Source organism: Coenobita brevimanus, chromosome 71, assembly GCF_032717465.1.
Source record: "Coenobita brevimanus isolate Jiangsu-jjx chromosome 71, ASM3271746v2, whole genome shotgun sequence".
In the NCBI taxonomy this organism is placed as follows: Eukaryota; Metazoa; Arthropoda; class Malacostraca; order Decapoda; family Coenobitidae; genus Coenobita; species Coenobita brevimanus.
In genome coordinates, this window is record NC_137024.1 from 29,367,355 (window position 1) to 29,390,440 (window position 23,086).

Genomic DNA, 23,086 nt, shown 5'->3' on the forward strand with positions numbered 1-23,086 from the left:
ACCGTTGCAAAGAAAAATGGACAGTGACTAGACTGAAGTTTTTCCTGAAGTCTAGAGGCATACCCTGTTCAGGGTACAACATTGGCACGTTGCTTTGACGTTTCGTACAGTATTTTGGAGCCCTCGGCATCGTCGGATTTCGGCCGGCGGTCTCTTCTCTATACGATTTCGGCTTTAAACATTGTACAATTTTCATATGAAAAACTTTGCAGATTTTCTTTAGCATTTTAGAGATGAAGCATTGTTCTTTCAGAAAACTAATTTATATAGGTTTCAAACAGAAGGTGCAGCTAGAGACTTGTAAATATGTGATGAATGCTGTCACTCCCAGTGTGCTTTCACGGCTTCTGTGGTAATGTTTTCTTGCATTTATTGCATTAAAGCATACCCAGGAAATTAGTATATCTACTAAAGAATAATATCATGAAGAGCTTATGTACGGTATATCAATAACTATCAAAGGAGAGATTTTTAAAGATATGCCACTTCTAGTCTCTGCATTAGTAGCCCAATTTCCATATTGAACTACCTGGCGATCAGTGGCAACACTTGAGTTAGTGACGGTGGGAATTAAGGCACTTCAGTCAGACTGAGCCGGTGCAGGTTTATATCCAAGGGGTGGTTGGGGTTCATTGCTCACGTAATGCCACTCACGGATGAGTGAGGCTGGTCACTCTCAACTTAAATGTCAGGACCAACTTGCCCAGCCCCATGCTTCCACACTTCTCATAGGACAACATAGATTAGATGACGATGATGATGTGTTTACCTGGTTCTAGTATACTGGATTTGAGCTAAACTCATGTTTTCCGGTTTCCATATCTTAGTGCATCCAGTATGTAAGGGTGGTCTTTGCTTGCATCACTTCCTCTTTGAAACTGTTCCAAATGTCTGTGCTTCTATTTCAGAAACAAAATTTTTTCTTGTCATTTAATTATCTGCTCCTCATATTACATTCATGTCCTTGTTTCCTTCCATCATCATCCACAAACATATCCTCTCTCTCTCCACCTTTTCCAGTTTCCTATATATCTGTCTATTGCCAGACACCTTAATCCCATAAAGGGTGGTCACAAACAAGTCGCCTCCATGTTGCCCTGTCCTTTATTTCACTGCCCTTTCCCCAGCTCACACCCCATTCTCTCACATACTTCTCCACTCCATCCTTCCATCTCATTCTCAGCCTCCCCCTCCCTCTCTAACCCCTCCACCTCACTCACATACATCTATATCCACACCACATCGCTCCGTCACTTTCACATTTGTCATTCTGCCTCCCCTCGTAACTCCACATGCTTCTCTCAGATAACTCATTTCCTCAGCTCTCACTCTTGACTTATGTCCTTCCAACAAGGTCCAAGCTTGACCTCCATATGTTAGAGTTGGTATCACAATACTGTCATGCAGCGATTGTTTTACTTCCATGCTTACTTCCATACTTCTTACTGCTGCTTTCAAAGAACCAACAACCTCTCTTCCATATTGTACACTTTCAAGTACTTCATCCTCCAAACTTCCATCCTTACTCATCACAGTACCTAAGTACTTAAATGTACTCACATTTTCCATTTCCTCATCATCCAGCCTCACTTTACATTCAGTGACTTCATTTCTCTCGAAGACTGTAACTTTACTCTTCCCTGTATTCACCTTTAAATTCCGTTTCTTAAAAATACCCCCAAACTCATTCACCAAGCCTTGCGGTTCCCTTTCGTCTTCACTTAACAATGCAGTATCATCTGCAGACAACTGTACAGGAAGTTTCCAAACATTGCTTTCTCTCATTAGGGCAGCTGCAACATCCACTGCTCTACCATGTATCTCTTTTATAACCCCATCCATATACAGATTGAACAATCATGGAAGCATGACACCTCCCTGTTTCAATCCAGTATTCAGATAGAAAAATTTACACAGTTCACTATTCACACACACACTGTAGCCTTAGCGCCCTCATACATACAGTACATCCCCCTAATGTGTGCCTATATGGGTGGCAGATGTGCTCGCATACTAGGATTTTGCGTACTTGGAATACATAAACTAATTGGAAAATTAACATATGGGTGGCACTTCCCTCCATCATTAACCTCTTTGACCTGTTTGAGGGAAAATATCTAAGACATATTGTATATAGTACTGTGTACTTAAAATATAACTGAAGTAACAAGAATATGGCTGCTCACCTTAGTCAGAGATGAGAACAGGCTTGATGGACGTAAGAAGGGGTTCTGAGGCAGGGTGAGGCACTTAGTGTGCACCCCCTGCACCACCTGATGCACCGCCAGCCGCACCACCTGCCTCACCAACCTCCTCATCAACACTTTCACGAGCCACCTCACTCACTTCCTCCATGAATCCTTCAAAGTCTGTTGATGACACCACTGACATCACCTCATCCTCTAGTTCCTCCCCAGGAATTGGCGTTGCAGAAGAAGGCATTGCTTCCTCGGGTTCCTGAATTTGCGGTGGCCGTTGAATGTAACAAGTGATGAGGGTGGCGTGTAGTGGAGAGGCAGGTGTCACTCTCGGGGTTCACACCGGAAAACACCGGTTTTGAGCATTTTTTTCTTGCTGTCTCGCGTCGTGTGGGTGTGACTCGCGTACTCTGGTTAGGAAAATATTAAAAACTGGTCCTCACGCACTAGGGGTTTCACGTACTAAGGGGATGTACTGTACTCTTCACGGCATTCAGCACTTTCCATTTACTCCTTATATACAGTACTTAATATTTTCCACATTCTTTGTATATCCACTCATATGCATTCTCCAAATCCATGAAGGCTGCATACAACTTCATTCCTTTCTCTAGAAACTTTTCTACTTAAGACTTAAGTAAGTCCTCCTATAATTCTTGATTAGTTCTGTACAGTGCAGGATAAAGCAGTGTACACAGCAAAGTTTTCAAAATTATTTTGGCCTGTAACATATGCTAAATTTTTCTTTAAATAATTTTTGGTAATGTTTGCGGGTTTGTGTTCAGTCCTGTACAATTTCTCTTACTGTCTTTTGGAGTGTATTGTACTGTACACTCATGATCACTAATTTCTGCTCAGGGGTGCCCCCTTCGTACCTTCGTATACCCAGGGAAGACGGGAGAGGGGGACGAAACGAGCTCCACTTCCCTTTACCCCAGCTCCCAACCTTCCCCCATATCCATACCCCTCCCAGTCCCCCACTCGTCATTCTTAAGTGGCACATCTCGAGCTAACCTCATACTTTACACTCATAGTCCCATTACTAAGACATAAATATAAAACACTTGGATATGTAAAAAGTATATAATATGACCATGAACATGCTGCAGCAAAAAATTAATGCATTATAACATTGACAATAAAACAAGAATGTTAACAACGGCCATCCCAGGCCTCACGCGTTGGGTGTTTGCATGTGTCCATGTCTGTGCCTGAATGTTTGGGTGTGTTTATATCTGTGTTTTTCAGTGTGTGTGTGTGTGTGTGTGTGTGTGTGTGTGTGTGTGTGTGTGTGTGTGTGTATTTACCTATTTGTAGTATACAGGAATTGACCGATGCTCGTGTTGTCCTGTCTCCATATCCACATTTATCTAGTTTACTTTTACACACATTAATGTTTTTCTCCTGCACCACCTTTTTGTCTAAGTCATTCCAAATACTTATGTATTTACCCAATATACCTAATTGAGATACACACGAAATATGCTATGCTCGTGGGTTCCCATCGCTGTTTCTCAGTAAGTCAAATTTACCTTTAAACTCGTTTAAGTTTTTAGACTGGATGATCTCTTTGTCCAGACTATTCCATAAGTCTATACTTCTGTAAGGAAAGCTATATTTCTTGATATCCTTGAAGCAGCTTGACTTTTTCAATTTCATTCCGTGTCCTCTTGTTGCTCTCTTATCCCATACAAACAGATCTTCTCGGTCAATTTTATCTACTCCCACCATGGTCCTGAACACTGCAATCATGTCTCCCCTCTTTCTTCTTTCCTCTAAGGAAGGCAAATCCAGCTTTTCCAGCCTCTCTCTGTATGACAGATCTGCCAGACTGGGGACCATTTTGGTTGCTGTTCTTTGTATTCTCTCAATCTTGTTTATATCTATCTTTTTGTGTGGGGACCACACTACCGCTGCATATTCTAACGTGGGGCGGATCATGGCCACTATCAATTTTTTCATCATCTCCTCATCCATATAATGAAATGCTACTCTTATGTAAGTCAGGAGTTTATAAGTCTCTCTAACTATCTTATTAATGTGCTTTTCAGGTGACAAACTATCTTGGACCAGCACTCCTAAGTCTTTCTCTTCTCTCATTTTAGTGATTAATTCATTACCCAACAAATAATTCAGTGATGGCCTCCTGGTACTTTTACCCATTTCCAATATTTTACATTTCTTTACATTAAATTTCATTTCCCACTTCTGGCTCCAATTGTGTATCCTATCCAAATCCTCCTGCAGCATTTTACAATCCTCCTCAACCTCTACCTTCCTCAAGATCTTTACATCATCAGCAAACAGACTTGGATAACTGTTCACTCTATCTACCATATCATTTACGTAAATCAGGAACATTACTGGCGCAAACACCGAGCCTTGAGGGACTCCACTTGTTACGTCCCTCCATCCAGACATCCTATCCTTTATTACTGTCCTCATTTGTCTGTCTCTCAAAAAGTCTCTCATCCATTCCAGGAGTTTCCCCTTCAGTCCTCCTATATATTCTAGTTTCCACATTGGTCACTTATGAGGTACCTTGTCAAAGGCCTTCTCTAAGTCTAAGTACACACAATCCACCCAACCATCTCTCTCCTGTACCACGTCAATCGCTCTTGAGTAAAAGCTCAACAAGTTAGAAACACATGACCTTCCACTTCTGAATCCAAACTGACATTTGACCATAATATTCATCTCTTCTAGATATTTTATCCATCTGTCTTTCAGGATTCTCTCGCACAAGTTTGTGACCATGCTGGTTAGAGACACTGGTCTATAATTCAGGGGTTCTTCCCTGTTTCCTCCCTTATAAATTGGTACCACATTTGCCCTCTTCCATTCTTGTGGCACTTTCCCCTCTTGCAGAGAACACATGATTAAACTGTGAATTTTATCTGCCAGTTGTTCTCTGCATTCCTTCAGTACCCAGTTAGAAATTCCATCAGGTCCTGGGGCTTTCCTTACATCTTGAGTTTCCAATAATTTGTACACTTCCTGTACCTCCACTTTTATATCTTTTATCACCGGTACATTTCTAGTCACTCCCTCCCCTGCCACAAACTCTTTTTCATTAGTGAAAACTGATTGGAAATATTTGTTCATTATTTCAGCTTGCATTGCAGCATCTTTATAGACCTCTCCGTCTACTTTCAGTTTGGTGATTCCTTCCCTTTGTTTCAATTTGTCATTAACAAATCTATAGAACAGTTTGGGCTCATCCATGCATTTGTCTATTATACCTTTTTCAAAATTACTTTCTTCTTCTCTACGTATTCTTGTGTAATCATTTCTAGTTCTTTTATATTCTTCCTTCGTTCTGGTGTTGCCCCTCTTTCTCCAGTTGTTCCATGCCTTATCTCTTTCTTTTTTTGCTATCATACACCTTCTATTAACCCCTTAACCGCGGGGCGTCACTTTCATGACGCTTGGGAGCAAGGGATCATACCACGGGGCGTCACTTTTGCGATTCTGTGTTATTTTGAATTCGCCTGGGCTTTCAAGTGGTAGCTTGTATCATCTGTCAGTACTGCCAATGTCCAACACTAGTCAGCACTCCTAATCTCATCTGTACTCCCATCCATTGTTGACAATTTAGCCATTTCTCCTCGTTCTTGACTCCCCTTCCTACCTGCCCTCCATTACCCTCTCCTCTCGCCTACCCGGCTGTGCTACGCCAAGTAAATTTTCCCTGGAATTTTCCACTGATTTCATCCATTGAAATGAGCCCTATGCCCTATTCTTATACCAAATAATATATACCCAAAAGAAATAAGGTAAGTGAGAGTGCCATACACCTGGAATTGGCTAATTATCACCTGACAACACCTGACGTGCACTCGTTCGCTAATATTCACTGTTTATTTCCCCTTGAAATATGCCGTATAATCTATTCTTGTACTAAAAATATATATAAGGAGGGAAGGGAGAAGCCTAAGTGATATTTACATTCACCTGGAACTACAGTAATCCCGCATATTTCGCGGTAGTTACGTTCTTGTAACCCCCGCGAAAAGTCAATTCCGTGAATACTCTATTAACAATTGAATCTTACACTTGTGTCCACCATGCTGCCCATCACACAGTCCATGTCCATACTGATTGCGAGACAATTCGCCGTCAGACAATTCCCCGTCAAAACATGGACGATTCCCCTTCAGAACAATTCGCACCCTGGACGATTCCTCGCCATTCTATAAATATACTAATCAATACTTTTATCAATATACTTATTATTAATTAATCAATACTTTAATAACTATATTTCAGGGGGATCCAGCAAAGACTATGTTCAGTAGCGTAGGTTCTGGATATTATTTATTAGTTGCTCCTTTAGTCAATAATTAACTTGTTTCTTCCTCGCTGTAGTCGCCTTTGAATTATATTCTAGCGTCACCCATAGCTATCTTCATTAATGAAGGCGAATTGTTTTGTGTTTGTTGTGACTGCGAATTGTCCCGAAACCTCCATACTCATCCCGAAATACCTTCTTACAAGATTGAAAGCACATACTCCATTATGAAGGAAAAACGTAAACACCGTACTGTAATACACAATTATCTACACATTTATTCACAAAACAGTACAAAATAAAAAGATGCATTAACTGGTGATAGCAAACACTCCCACGGTCGTTTCTTAGCTTGTCCAGTAACACAATTTTCTCTGCTAAGGTCATAACTTTTCTTGATCGTTTTGTCACTTTGGAGTTCTTACTAATTGTATTATTAGCCTTTGGTGAGACTGGCTTACGTCCTGGGGCCATGTGGAAAGCAAGTGGGAGGCAAGAGGCTGATATCATAGTGCAGTTGCAAGTACACCAGCCTCGTGAAGCAGTCAGGCGTGGACTGAGGACTGCGGGGCAGGGAGCAGTGTTGCCATACCCAAACAACGAAATTATGCTAAGGCAGCGAAAAAATTATGCTAGATTGAGCAAATTTGTTCCAAGTAAAAAATGAATTATGCTAACTTGAAGCTAAATGATAAAATTCTATACATATTCGTGCAACATATTAATTATGTATTGTTTACTATGAAAATATTAAAATGAACCTACATACAGTAAGAGGGTAAATATCGGTTTTCTGCCCATACTGCTTTTTCCCACGAAACTTACGTTTTTCTGATGGATTTTGATGTGATTCATTCGATTTTGAGCATCATTTCCGTCGGAAATAACCAGATTTTGAGATATGACCCCCCCATCCCCCTGCAATGATAGGGGATCTTTGGGGAATCGGGGGTTATAGGGAGGGGGGGAAACACAGAAAATGGTCATTTCCGACTGAAATGAAGCTGAAAATCGAATGAATCATACCAAAATCCGTCGGAAAAACCTAGGTATCATGGGTAAAGTACAAAGCTCAAACTTATCCTAACCTAACCGAACCAAACCGAACCTAACCTAAAACCTAACCTAACCTAATCCAACCTAACCTAACCTAACCTAACCTAATCCAACCCAACCAAGCCCAAACTGAAAGTAACCAACTATTCAAACGTCTTACCTTATTCCTCTCTCCCTCTCTCTCTCTCTCTCTCTTTCTCTCTCTCTCTCTGATTTGTAGCTTTTATAAAATTATTCCAAAAATATTCCATTCCATTCTATATTATGCTAGAATGATTCTAAAACTTCTAATATGCTAAAAAATATTCCAGACTCGAAAATTTGATCAAAATTATGCTAAAAGAATAAAATTATGCTAGATATGGTAACACTGGCAGAGGGGCCGCGGGAAAGGGACAAAGGGTGGCGTGAGTTTACCGCGCTACAATTGGAAGCTGCGGGAATTTCAAATTTTTTGTTTTCTGTATATTCAAGGATATTTTAGTTGAACTTATTAATGCTAAGAAAATCCGCGAGAGGGCAAAACTGTAGACAAAAAATGCGGGATTACTGTACCTAATTTATAATGTATTGTCTAGATTTCCTGCCAATCATTTCACTCCTATATATTAGCAGCTGTCAAGGGGCTGACGTTGGCAGTAATGCATTTCCCTAGGTAGGCCACCCCGGCCCACCCCTCTCAGTTCACTGTCATCTTCCAAAGTGACAGTACGTCTGTTCGCTCCTGCTAACTTCTGCCGCTTTAGCCCCATGCAAAGGGCTCTGTGACCTTTACCCCCTACTAAACCTCGTGTGGAAAGAGGTAAAGGGTTGATAATTGAAAGAGAGTGACTATGATCTTTCTGTTGAGTAAACAGTGCAAGTGGAATTGTAAATAATGTGTAAACAGCAAGTGAAAGCAGTGAATGTAAATATAAGTGAACAGTGGAAAATAGTTTTATAAGTTACTTCAAGTGACTGCATAACACAGTGTAAATAAAATAAAAATTTAAATAATGTAAATAAAATAGAGAACGTAAATAGAAATGTAAATGAGTAGTAATATAAGAATACAAGTATATATACTAGGAGTAATGAAAGTGAAAGTTTCACTCTAGCATGTATGAATACTATGAGTTATGAGAGTGAAGGTGAAAGTGACATTCACTCTCAATGCTAGTATACAGGACGAGGAAGTGAATGCTATGTATTTCACTGAAAGAAATTGAATGCCTGCAGTGACAATAAACTTCTATTACTGAAGGAAACTTATGGATAAAGACTGTAGATATGTATTAGTGTTATATAGTAATAGAAATATAAACTGAGAGTGTTTTTATGAATAATAAATGACAACACCAGCGACGAACTAGCGCAAGTGGGAAGGTCATACGCCCTCGTAATTTTCATTGCTTTCACTGTGTTTTTCTTTTTTTTGGAATATGGATTCCAAACTATTTGAGAATCATAGAATAGTGTTCCTAGTGATAATATCAGGTTGTGGTAATCATATTATGGGTTGTCGGGAAGTGTAAAGTGGAGACTTCGTTACCCAACTTCAGAGGTCTCCACAAGTCCTACGGTACTTGACGAAGGCTCAACAAACACCCCAGGAGAAAGCTGAAGGTATGTGCCATAAGCATATGTGATTTTAATATTCTAGGAATAACTGATTTTTGGCAAATATTTTTAGAGAGTCTGTCGGAGTGCGAATATGCCCGCTGGTGCCCCAAGAAAAAGCAAAACAAGCCTGCGGTTAAAGGGTTAAACCACTCCATTTTCTTGTTTTCTTTCCCTCTTACTCTTGGTACAAATTTTTCCACTCCCAAATTGTAGAGGTCTAGAAAGATATCCCACTTCCTTTGTATCGCTCTTGTTTCTCTGAATTTTCTCCAATCCGCATTTTCAAAAAAGTTTCTCAGTCCTGTGAAATTAGCTTTCCCAAAGTTGTATCTTCCCTGTCTATGAAGCTCGTCTCTTGGCTCGACGTTCCCTATTATCATCTGGAACTCAATGACCACATGATCACTTTTTCCTATAGGACAGAAATATTTCAATGATTCTATTACATCGGGTTCTTTGGTAAACAGTAAATCTAACCTTGGTGGTGTGTCCTTACCTCGGAACGGTGTATCTTCTCTGACCCATTGTGTCATCACATTATTCATTATTATATTTAATAATATAGTGCCCCATGAATCCTCACTGCCTCCTGAGTCCCATTCCTCCCAGTTCACCTCTTTACAGTTAAAGTCACCCACCAAAATTATATTACTGCTTTTCTCAATTATTTTTTGTAAATAGCTAGCCATATCTGACAACATCTCCTGGTATTCGTCATCATTCCATGCTCTCTTCTTAGGGGGAACATACACTACCGCCATCTCTCTCTTGACTTTCTCTCCAGTTTCTAATTTCATATTTATCACTTCAGCCCTGCCTTCTCCCATTTCCACGGTATCTACATTTATGTTGTTCTTCACTGCTATCATCACTCCTCCTCCCGTGTGTGTGTGTGTGTGTGTGTGTGTGTGTGTTTGCAAAGCAGTGCACCCAACACAGGAGGCCTGGACCTGGAGCGGTGGTGTCTTTGTCGTAGGTCTACCCCCCAGAGGCTGTCGAAGAGAAGAGGAGAACAGCATGGGGGCCAAACCACCGCAAACCTCCCCGGCCCCTCACGGGGCTCGAGTACCTGGGAGTGGCTTCGGTCGCCCGGGCAAGTACCACACCTCCCAACACAACACACACAACAACACAACACACACAACAACACCATTTTTCTACACCGAGAAATGACTCCCCGGCTGTCATTTCTCGACGACTTCTTCTAACCAAGGACATTAAGAGCAATCCTGGACCCTCCAACAAATACATACGAGGCCGCGCATGCGAGTTTGTACCAAGCGCCACCCAAGCCGATCATGCGTTTTCACGTTGTATCACTATTTTTACCCTTCTTTTATATCCCAGGCATGTTGCTTGCTGCAGTTTTGAACTAGACATAAGGTTGAAAGTCCTCCAGAATACAACACTGAAATTGATTTGTGAGGTGAGGGTGGGTGACAGACCGCCAGTGCGGGCGAGTTTGTGCCAAGCGACACTGACAGAGTGAGTCACTGCCAATCCACTTGCTATACACTGTTAGCTATTGTTAGCATCTAACAATTGTTATGAATATAATTTTATGTACCAGATTAGTAAGTAAATTTTGTAAATGCTCTGACATGTTAAATAAGGTCAATATTGTTTCTCATTAACCCAGAAACACTTACGCTAGTGATGTGGCTACGTGCTATTTTCAGTGTTTCCAGCGCATGCTGTTGGTGGTACTGCGAAGGCCCAGTTTCGCCTCGTGCGTCATACGGTCATTCTCCGCGTACAAAAGCTACACTTTTCCTTTTGTGTGTGTGTTTGTGTGTGTGTGTTCATTGTGCTTTTACTGTCTTCTGATAGTGAGTACAGTAATCCCGCATTTTTTGCGGATTTTTTGTCTACGGTTTTGCCCTCTCGCGGATTTTCTTAGCATTAATAAGTTCAACAAAAATATCCTTGAATATACAGAAAAAAAAAAAAAAAATTGAAATTCCCGCAGCTTCCAATTGTAGCGCGGTAAACTCACGCCACCCTCTGTCCCTTTCCCGTGGCCCCTCTGCCAGTGTTACCATATCTAGCATAATTTATTCTTTTAGCATAATTTTGATCAAATTTTCGAGTCTGGAATATTTTTTAGCATATTAGAAGTTTTAGAATCATTCTAGCATAATTTAGAATGGAATAGAATATTTTTAGAATAATTTTATAAAAGCTACAAATCAGAGAGAGAGAGAGAGAGAGAGAGACGAACAAGGTAAGATGTTTGAATAATTGGTTACTTTCAGTTTGGGCTTGGTTGGGTTGGGTTAGGTTAGGTTAGGTTTTAGGTTAGGTTCGGTTTGGTTCGGTTAGGTTAGGATAAGTTTGAGCTTTGTACTTTACCCATGAAACGTAGGTTTTTCTGATGGATTTTGGTATGATTCATTCGATTTTCAGCTTCATTTCAGTCGGAAATGACCATTTTCTGTGTTTTCCCCCCTCCCTATAACCCCCGATTCCCCAAAGATCCCTCATTATTTCAGGGGGATGGGGGGGGGTCATATCTCAAAATCTGGTTATTTCCGACGGAAATGATGCTCAAAATCGAACGAATCACATCAAAATCCATCAGAAAAACGTAAGTTTCGTGGGAAAAAGCAGTATGGGTAGATACCGATATTTACCCTCTTACTGTATGTAGGTTCATTTTAATATTTTCATAGTAAACAATACATAATTAATATGTTGCACGAATATGTATAGAATTTTATCATTTAGCTTCAAGTTAGCATAATTCATTTTTTACTTGGAACAAATATGCTCAATCTAGCATAATTTTTTCATTGCCCTAGCATAATTTCGTTGTTTGGATATGGCAACACTGCTCTCTGTCCCGCATTCTTCAGTCCACGCCTGACTGCCTTAAGTGGCTGTTGTGGTTGTAACCACACTATGATATGAGCCTCTTGCCTCCCACTTGCTTTCCACATGGCCCCAGGACGTAAGCCAGCCTCACCAAAGGCTAATAATACAATTAGTAAGAACTCCAAAGTGACAAAACAATCAAGTTATGACCTTAGCAGAGAAAATTGTGTTACTGGACAAGCTAAGAAACGACCGTGGGAGTGTTTGCTATCACCAGTTAATGCATCTTTTTATTTTGTACTGTTTTGTTAATAAATGTGTAGATAATTGTGTATTACAGTACGGTGTTTACGTTTTTCCTTCATAATGGAGTATGTGCTTTCAATCTTGTAAGAAGGTATTTCGGGATGAGTGTGGAGGTTTCGGGACAATTCGCAGTCACAACAAACACAAAACAATTCGCCTTCATTAATGAAGATAGCTATGGGTGACGCTAGAATATAATTCAAAGGCGACTACAGCGAGGAAGAAACAAGTTAATTTAGTCGAAAGTATTGATTAGTATATTTATAGAATGGCGGGGAATCGTCCAGGGTGCGTATTGTTCTGAAGGGGAATCGTCCATGTTTTGACGGGGAATTGTCTGACGGCGAATTGTCTCGCAATCAGTATGGACATGGACTGTGTGATGGGCAGCATGGTGGACACAAGTGCAAGTTTTCAATTGTTAATAGAGTATTCGCGGAATTGACTTTTCGCGGGGGTTACAAGAACGTAACTACCGCGAAATATGCGGGATTACTGTATGTTGCTGACCCTACTGCTGGGCCCTCAGGGGTGCAAGAGAGCGTCCCTGCTGAAGGCTCCAAGTCTTTTAAAGTGGCTTTTTTTTACACCCACAAAGCTCGCCCTGGTCTTAGGGATAAAGCACGTGATGTCAGTGTGGCTGCTTTGGAGAGCAGTGATAGTCATAGTGATGACGGTGATAATGGTGCAGCTAGTGTGCCGTTATGTGAGGTTGCTGGCGATTGTGATTTGGCTCCTGGTGCCATAGTTCGTCGTGGTGAAAGTGATGGGGTTGTTGTGATGATAATGATGACGCTGGTGATAGTGGTGGTTGTGTAGCAGTACCTGAGGGCACTGGGGGTGGTGATAATGCATGTGGTGGCCTAGTGCATTATCACCACCCCGTAGTGCATATTTGATGTCTTTATGTCCATTAACAACTATGTACTGAATGGTTTTGTGATCATGAACTTGGAGTGAAAATTCTGTTGCACTTGGAAAACAAGTGTTTTCTCTTGCTCTAATTGGTTTATCCAAAATCTGTTTATATATTCATAATCTGCATCCTTTCCTCTTTACCATCTTTTTTTAATGGAGTCTCTAGCATTATTAATAACGGAGTTATACTTTGTTGAAGTTGTATACTAAAAATCGCCGATTTTCGGCATTAAAAAAAAAAAAAATTCATATATTTGCGTATATTATTTTCAGTGACTAACAACATGGGCATATTCGGCATACTTTACCCTTCATTATAGTCTTTGAATGAAGTCTCTAGCTTTAAAAACAATGGAGTTATGATAGTTTCAATATTCGCAAACTTTAAATGCGATTTCTGGCTTTTTAAAAAAATGTCGCTTGGTACAAACTCGCACGCGCGGCCTCATATGTCCAACATGCTCAAAACCTATCACGTTAAGCCGACGGACAAAGGGTTCAGTTCAGTGCAATTCCTGCAAGAACTGGACCCATTACACCTGCACAACACTTGCATCCAGAAAACATTACACAAACACCTGGACCTGCTCCTTATGCTCCTTCCCCCCACCCATCAACCCCCCTTCCAATCCTACTCCTATTTCCTTCACACCTCAACAGCCAAACACACCGACCCTTCCCACACCATCCAGTCCCCCAACTCCTCCCATTCCAACCCATCCTAATCCACCTCAACCCTTACCTCCATCACAACCTCCTCCTACCCCTTCCCCTCCACACACACACCACCTCCCCCCTGTGCTGCAGCAGCCAACACACACCGCACACACAACATAAACATCCTTCAGTTAAACATAGATGGCATAAACACCAAAATACATGAACTCACACAATTCATCAAAGAACAGAACACACATTGCCATCATACAAGAAATTACACAGAGCACAGAAAACACCGACATTTCATAACTTCACCACCATTCGACAAGACCGGCCCGACGGCGGTGGTGGTGGACTCATCACCCTGGTACACAAATCCATCAACTTTGCAGATACCAGTGCACACACACAGTCACTTCTTCCCCCACTTGACACCACAACAGAAATACAATCAATTAAAATACGCACTGGTAACAAATCACACATAACAATTGCTAACACCTACATTCCCCCCCAATCGTCCCCCACAGTACCACACAATTACTCTCCACAGATACACCACATCACTAACATACCCAACATCATCCTGGGTGGTGATTTCAACGCCAAGTCGTCAGCCTGGCATGTCAACAACCCTGACACAGACCGAGGGCTGGTACTACAATCCCAGACAGATCATCTCTTCATACTAAAAAGTTTAGACCAACATACCCATATCCCACACCAAGCCCTCTTCCTCCCATCATCTCCAGACATCACCTTCTGCTCTCCAAACCTTGCCCCCACTACATCATGGAGAGTGGTCAAAACCCTAGGTTCTGATCACCTCCCTATCATCATCGCTACCAAAACCAGAATCACCCCAGCTGGCCACAAACACACATACACTAATTATAATAGAGCCAACTGAGAGGCCTTTGTAACTGAAACAGAACAACATTTCGAAACACTAAACAGTACACCCATCACAGACATCAACACCGCTGTGAACACTTTCAATACAATCATACAAAACGCAGACAAAAGACACATCCCTAGAGGCAATAGAAAGAAACACAACCCCAACTTTACACCAGAAATTCAAGGCCTCATCAGACAACGGGACACACTGTGACACTCCCCAACACCCCATACACAAGACACCATACAACAAATACAAGAACTCAACACTCGGATAAACAATAAAATATCAGAACAGCAAACACTAAACTGGAAAAATTACCTCCAAACACTTGACCACAAAACAAATATCAGTAAACTCTACAAAACACTAAACAGCATCACACTTTCCAACATCAACACCACACAGTCACATGCTGCCATCACAACAGACACCATATCCTCAAACAAACAACAAGCAAACACTCTCATCAATCACTTTTCACAAGTCAGCCATCTAAACCCCCATCCCGAAGACCGACGTATCATCCGACGTAAGAGACAGTTCCCCACAGACCCAGACTACTCACCTTTCACTTACAACAAGACAAAGCACATCATTAACAACCTCAAGCACTCATCTGCTTGTGGACCAGACATCATAAGCAACATTCACCTTAAACACCTAGGACCACAAGGCATACAAGCACTCACCAACATATCAAACTACAGCTACTCACACAACATAATACCCAACATCTGGAAGCATGGCAATATCATCACTATCCCTAAACCCAACAAAGACCCCACGTTACCCTCCTCACATCGCCCCATCACACTCCTCTGCACCCCCTCTAAAGTCACTGAACGACTGGTACTACAACTAGTCACACCTCACATTCCCCTAGCCCAGTCACAACATGGCTTTAGGCCACTACACTCCACAAACACCCTTCTTACACAGAGAGTTTTTGATGGCATGAGTTTAGCTAGGCCACCACACTGAACGCTCCTAGTCATACTAGACATTAGCAAAGCTTTTGACGCCATCCTCCGCCACAACCTCACAAACAATATACTCAAACACAAACATGCACAATAACACAAAAAGATGGCTGGCAAACTACTTAGCAGGCAGATGTGCACACGGAACATTTGCCGGTCAGTCTTCTAACATCAGAAACTTCACAAACGGCATCCCCGAAGGATCTGTTTTGTCCCCTACATTCATTAACCTATACATGCACAATGTACCCACACCCCACACACCACAGATACACATAGCTTCCTATGCAGATGATGTACCACTTACATATACGCACCAAAACGCAAACACAGCTGCACACATCATTCAACCTTACCTCAACACACTACATGAATGGTTCACCACAAACAGGCTCAAAATAGCCCCAGCCAAATCTTCAGTGACTCTTCTCATAAACTGGACAGTAGAACACAATCACATCCCACACCTCACCATAAACAACACCCACCTACCACACACACACACACACACACACACACACACACACACACACACACACACACACACACACACACACACACACACACACACACACACACAAAATCCTTGGTGTAACATACAATACATCAGTGTCATTTAAACAACACATCACAAACATTAAAAATAAAATAACACCAAGACTCAATGCTTTGAGGTCACTTGCCCATACAACATTCAGACACAACAAAGAAACCACTACCACAGTATACAAACGATACATACGTTCTGTGATGAATTATGCAAGCCCTGCCTGGGCTTCTAACCTCACCAAAACACACTACAACACTCTACAGACCATACAGAACAAGGCCTTAAAAATAATCACAGGCTGCACAGCTACTACACCCACAGACCACCTACATCAAGAAACCAAAGTCCTCAAAGTCAAGGATCACCTAGACATGAGAGGCACCCAGTTTCTTGCTGCAGCCTCCACAAACCCACAACATCCACTACAGTACATGGCAGCACAACACATCCACCCACACCAAGGAACATCAAAACAACACCCAGCACATGATACCATACACAAATACTGTCATCTCTCCCCCCTTGCCCACCTCAGACCAGCTTCCAGAAACATATCCACACTCAGATCACTCACCACTCCATTCAGTCACTTAAAGACAACACACAGCTGCATGCACCGCCTCCTGACATCCACCCTTCTGAATCCTATCTTCCTCGTGAGGACAGGGTCCACCTGGCCAAGCTGAGATGTGGGCACCATCCAGCCCTCTGAAGCTACCAGAAGAGGCTGGATGACTCCGTTGCTGATGCCTGTCCGGGATGCAACACATTAAGTTCATTATGGAAGACTGCATTGCACACAATCACCAACGCCAACAACAGAACATACACTCTTTGAGATCTCTGTGGGAAAGCCCGGTCTCGGCCGTGGCCTTCCTAAAGGACTCGGGGCTTTTCGGCCAGACTGCCTAGGGAACAACTACTACTACTACTACACAGGACGCCTGAGGTGGCCGTTGTTAATGTTTTTGTTTTACTGTCAGCGTCATAATACATTAATTTCTTTGCTGCAGCATGTTGATAGTTATATTCTTTTAACATATCCTAATGTTCTTTGTTTGCATTAGTAGTGGGACCAAGAGCGTTACTCATGAAATCAGCTTGAGATGTACCTGCTAGTTAAAAATGACGGGTAGGGTGGGGGGTTGGATAGGAGTATGGGGGCTTGTCGGAAGCTGGGGTAGTGGCGGGTGGAGCTCGTTTTGTCCCCCCCTCCCCTCTTCCCTGGGTATTCTGAGGTAGGAAGAGGGCACCCCTGGGCAGATATTAGTGAATGTGAGTGTACCTGTACTGTATCTAATACTGAATAATGTACTTTATGAAATAAGGTCCCAAGTTTGGGATTGTTTCATTTGTTTGACCTCCCAGAAAATTTCTAAGAGTAACATTCGATTATCCGGAAAATTCCATATCCAGAATAGAAAAATCCCCATGCATTCCGGTTAATCAAGCTTTTACTGTATAAAGTTAACTTCACCAACCATGGTTTTCCCAGCCACAGACGTTTTCAGGAATATAACTCCAGTGGTTGGTGGGGGATTACTGTATTGTTAAATGTTTTGTAGAACTGGAGTGAGTGAGTGTTGTTAAAAAGCCTTTTCAGAGTAAAGTAATGATGTTGATTAAAAATCTTGTGACTGCAAGATTTGTTCGCAGGTTAGTCCATGAGTCATGTTTTTAATCCCACACTTCTGTATCATGATCTCCAGAGCTGTGCCTTCTACTGGGACCCCTATTAAATCCCTGTTCTCTCTCTCGCCATTGTATTGCTCCATGTTCTTCTTCTCTATCACTTATGATTTATTAACATCACCTTCAGTTTTAAGTGGTATGTAGTGGCGACTGCCATCTGCTCACATGATGTGCTGCCTACTTCTTTCTTCACTTTTATCATTCTCTCTCTTTGTCTGTCTTTTTTCTTCCTATTTCTCCCATTCTTCCTGTCGCTTTTTACTACTCTTCATTGCGCTTCAGGTGGCCTAATGGTTTCCTGTAACCCTGGAAATCATTTACAGTGCTGGGTGGTAACAAGATAACCAGGCAACAGGGTGGTGTGGAGCCTCTTATGGTGCCCTTGCTAACTGGGTGAAGTGCTGCAAATGCAGCATTCATCCAAGAAGCAAACCTCCATAAGTTTCCCTGTGTCGTGAGACACTGTCAGCCACGAGGGAACATAAGTTTAGTGTATGGGACTGCCTTGCAGGAGCACTTGCATGCTTGATAGGTCTGCTCAGTCAGACAGACTTGGGTTGATCAACATCAACAACTGTAAGTTTCACTTTTGCAGACTTTCTTTGGAACTTCAGTTATGTGGATTTTTTGGAAATTTCTGTACTGTCTCAGTGTATTTCATTTTATCCATTCAGTGATTCCATATTTCACTTGTTTCAGAACTGTGAATATCCAATCCTTCACGTTGAGCGACTGTGGACCAACAGTGAAGGTCGTCAGATGGTGTATGGGTGCAACTACTACCGTCCTGCTGAGACATTTCATCAACCTAACCGCAAGTTCTTTGAACAAGAGGTCTTCAAAACTGACCAGCACCATGCCTACCCACTGACAGAGGTTAGTCCATTAACACTGGAATTTACATGTTGACACATGTACACAAACCAATACCACACTACAGTAATTAACCCCATTTTGCAGAAGCTCAGGTTTACCATCATCAGTGCTAAAGGAATTTGTGAATATGATATATCATTGACACATCACACCTCAGTACCAGAGAAGTGAATTATATGATTATCTATCTATTTGTCTATCTATCTATCCAAAAAAATATATATATATACACAGTATTAGGGTGTCCCAATTTTTTTTGTTCCAGAAGTTTGTCATGCACACCCCCCTAATTTGTTCCACTCGTGAAAACATAGCTGGAAGATGAATTTCATTAATGTTCTTTAATTTTAAGGGTCCCCTCAAACCATGTGTTACTTTTGCTGAATGTCTACTCTCTACCTTATACCAATTATCCAGGACCAATTGGACTTCTGCATTCTTTTGCTAGTCTTCAGGCACCACATGATGGAATGGGTAATCACCTCAGTCTTTGACCTGTTCTTCAGGTCTTCTGGCCCTGAATTGCACTGTTTGCTCACTTTAAATCCCAATGGAAGTTCGTTGACCAGAAGCAGGCTTCTCCGTTCGATGGCGATGGCCCAAGCAACATCTTTTCGGAATGGCTGGCATTGAAAAAAGAGCAGATTGTCGAGTTCATCGAAGAACAGCTTGAAGTTGGTCACCCAAGAGATGATTACCGGGAGTTCCTGATCCTCACTCTGGTCTTCCTTGATGGTCATGGCAAACGAGATCTCCGGTACAATCGTCCTGGAGCATACCACGGGGCCAGGTGGATGGCCAAAGGCATTTACTGTCTTAAGATTTCATCTTCCGAAGCCAATTCCACCTGACCACTCACGAGGTCCGGTTGCTACGCAGGATAAACGTCTTTGCCATCACCATCTACCTGCAGAGGTGGTTCGAGGCTCCATTGACGGCGGAAGCACCTGTTAGTGACCTGGAGCCGTTGGAGGACCTAGAGTGGTACAGGGCGGTGGATCATGATGTACAGTAGTTATCGCAACATTGACAAAATTCCGGGGCCACCTCTGGTACCTAAGCGAAGATTTAGCCAGACTCGCTATGTTCTCCTCCATAACCACCAATGCAGAGAAGATGGCCATGCTCCAAAACCTGCACAAGAAGACCGAAAACCCAAAAGATCTTCATCGACTGGATGGAAAGAGGGCCTTGACCATGAGATGTTCAGATATGAGCACCTTGGTCACGAAAAGGACTCAAAACCTTTTTCACTGCCTGAAACTTCCAGTTTAAAAAAAAAACAAAGATCTCGAAGGATGTGCATCATTGCTGAAGTCTGTGAATGATGCTGCAGAACGGGTGGTGAAACTGGCAGAAGATTTCAACAAGGGCCTGACAAAAAACGTGGAAGAACGGCAGCTCGTGTACTAAGTCATCAAATAGAACCGCCAGCAGTTCCCCTCAGCAGACAAAAAGATCCTCTGTCCCTCGAAATGAACTGTGCCATTAGGAAGACTTTCCATTTCATTTAATAAATTTGCTTTTACAAAGAATTTCCACATCCTTTAATTTAGTCATTAGAAAAAATTTACATTTCACTTTATTCTTTCATTTTAGAATGATTAATGCTGAGCATTTCCATATGTTCATATATGGTCGAATAAACAAGGTCGATGAGGGAACCCTTCCCCTCCTAATAGGTCAATGAAGTTTTGCCCATTTTTTTCTTTCTTCAAGTGTAATTAATTAAAGGGGTGTGCGACTTGACTCTTTCAAATTTTTATTTTCACACTGTGAGGCTGGGACACCCTAATATATATATATAGAGAGAGAGAGAGAATGAATTACCTGAATCGGTAACTAAAATAACAAGGAAGGGTAGGTGTTTGTTTACTTGTCTTTCTACTGTGAACTCTTTTTTACTACAGTATGTCTGGAATTGAGATACTCCAAAAATTTTGGGATATGAGATTCTGATTTAAAAATTATAAATGTGTCATCCACATCACGTCAGTAAAATAATGGTCTAAATTGCACTCATCCAACCAGCGTACCTCATTGTCTTCAGTTACCCATAACAATTACACTGTTCTCGATTCTTTCAAGTTTGTTAAAGAAATTTGTAGCCTGAAGTTTAATAACTGTGTATTGGCCAGTTTTGATATAAAATCTTTATTCACTAATATGCCATTAGCTGAAACAATTAATATCTGTGTAGACAATCTCTTTAAAAACAAGACTAGAGTGTTTAATTTTAAGCAGGATCAACTTCATAAGCTTTTAGTCTGGCCTCTAACGACAGTTACTTTTACTCTGATGGTAATATTTACACTCAGATTGATGGCGTTGCTATGGACAGTCCACTTCGACCCACCTTGGCAAATGCTTTTTTGTCCCATCATGAGGTACGCTGGTTGGATGTGTGCCCCCTGCAATTTAGACCATTATTTTATCGACGCTATGTGGATGACACATTTATGATTTTTAAATCAGAATCTCATATTCCAAAATTTTTGAAGTATCTCAATTCCTGACATAGTAACATAGAGTTCGCTGTTGAAAGAGAAGTAAACAAAACTACCCTTCCTTGATATTTTAGTCACCGATTCAGGTAATTCATTCTCTACCTCAGTATATAGGAAACCTACATTTACTGGACTCATGACCTATTGATTTTAAGAGGAACTTAGTTGCTGCATTAGTTCACCGGGCCTACCATATCAGCAGTAACTTCCTTGATTTTCAGTGGAAAATTCAGTTCCTCAGGGATATTTTATATTGCAATGGCGTTCCATTCCGTTTTACAGATTCATATGTAGGACAAGTTTTGGACAGAATTTTAATCCTAAACTACAGAAAATTATGGTCGAGCAAAAGGATATTTACTTTTTTCTCCTGTTTGTAGGCAAGCACAGTTTTGCTCTGCGAAACAGATTAGTTAAATTACTAAAGGAATTTTATCCTCAACTTAACCTAAGAGTAGTGTTTAACCCCTTAACCGCGGGCGTCACTTTCGTGACGCTTGGGAGCAAGGGATCATACTGCGGGCCGACACTTTTGTGATTCTGTGTTATTTTGAATTCGCCCGGGCTTTGAAGTGGTGGCTCATATCATCTATCAGTACTGCCAATGTCCAACACTAGTCAGCACTCCTAATTACATTCATCCTTGTCTTCGCGTGAGTTAGCATTCTGTTTCACATTCTTTGTTTGAAATCGCGCTTCTCTACACATTTCAGACAGACTAAGCATATGGCTAAACTGCTCAGTCAGTCCGAAATGTTTTGGGAAAAGCAATACTGAACGAAGAATGTGAAACGGAATGCTAACTCACGAAAACACATGGATGAAAGTGTACTATTTTTTTGGTTTGCAAACATTTTCATTCCATTTTGTCCCCTAAAACTGCCAGACCCATTTAATTTTAGTCTAACCATACGGCCTAACGTCCCTCCTGAAGGCCACATGATACGTGATGGTGAAACTTTGACATTATCGGTGGGGGGTGGGGGATGAGTGCAGGGAAGCTACATATCAACACAAGGGTACCCAGCCCGACTTTTTTGTTAATGCTATTTCTAATACCACTGATGCTCGTAATTACAATAATTATATCTCATTGTTTTACCTGATGGTGCATATAAGTGGGGGTAATTTACGTGAAGTAAGGTGGTAAGGAGTAAAAATGAGAATTTCTCTGACGCTCCACATAACGCCGTATAGGCCTAAGTTTCTCAATCAGCTTCAGGACAAATATAAACTTTCACAGCTACAAGGTTCGCATCACTTCCTACGCACGATCTTTATCTTCTCCTTGTCCTTCCAAATCGTTATGATGGTGCTTTCATTTACTCCATACTTTTTTGCCATTCCGGTAAACATACGCTTTACTTAACCCCTTAACCGCGGGGCGTCACTTTCGTGATGCTTGGGAGCAAGGGATCATACCGCGGGGGGTCACTTTTGTGATTCTGTGTTATTTTGAATTCACCCGGGCTTTCAAGTGGTGGCTTGTATCATCTATCAGTACTGCCAGTGTCCAACACTAGTCAGCACTCCTAATCTCATCTGTACTCCCATCCATTGTTGACAATTTAGCCTTTTCTCCCCGCTCTTGACTCCCTTCCCTACCCCCCCTCCATTACCCTATCCTCTCGCCTGCCCGGCCATTCTACGCTAAGTAAATCTTCCCTGGAATTTTTCACTGATTTCATCCATTGAAATAAGCCCTATGCCCTATTCCTATACCAAATAATAT

General features: G+C 41.6%; 1 protein-coding gene across 1 annotated transcript in view; it reads left to right on the forward strand.

The window, feature by feature from the left end:
• The window catches only part of polybromo (protein), a 740,816-nt gene that overhangs the window by 385,508 nt on the left and 332,222 nt on the right, over positions 1-23,086 (forward strand). The window contains exon 19 of the mRNA XM_080277986.1: positions 18,671-18,847. Coding sequence (XP_080134112.1) covers positions 18,671-18,847 — 177 coding nt within the window. The remainder of the gene's footprint in view (positions 1-18,670; positions 18,848-23,086) is intronic.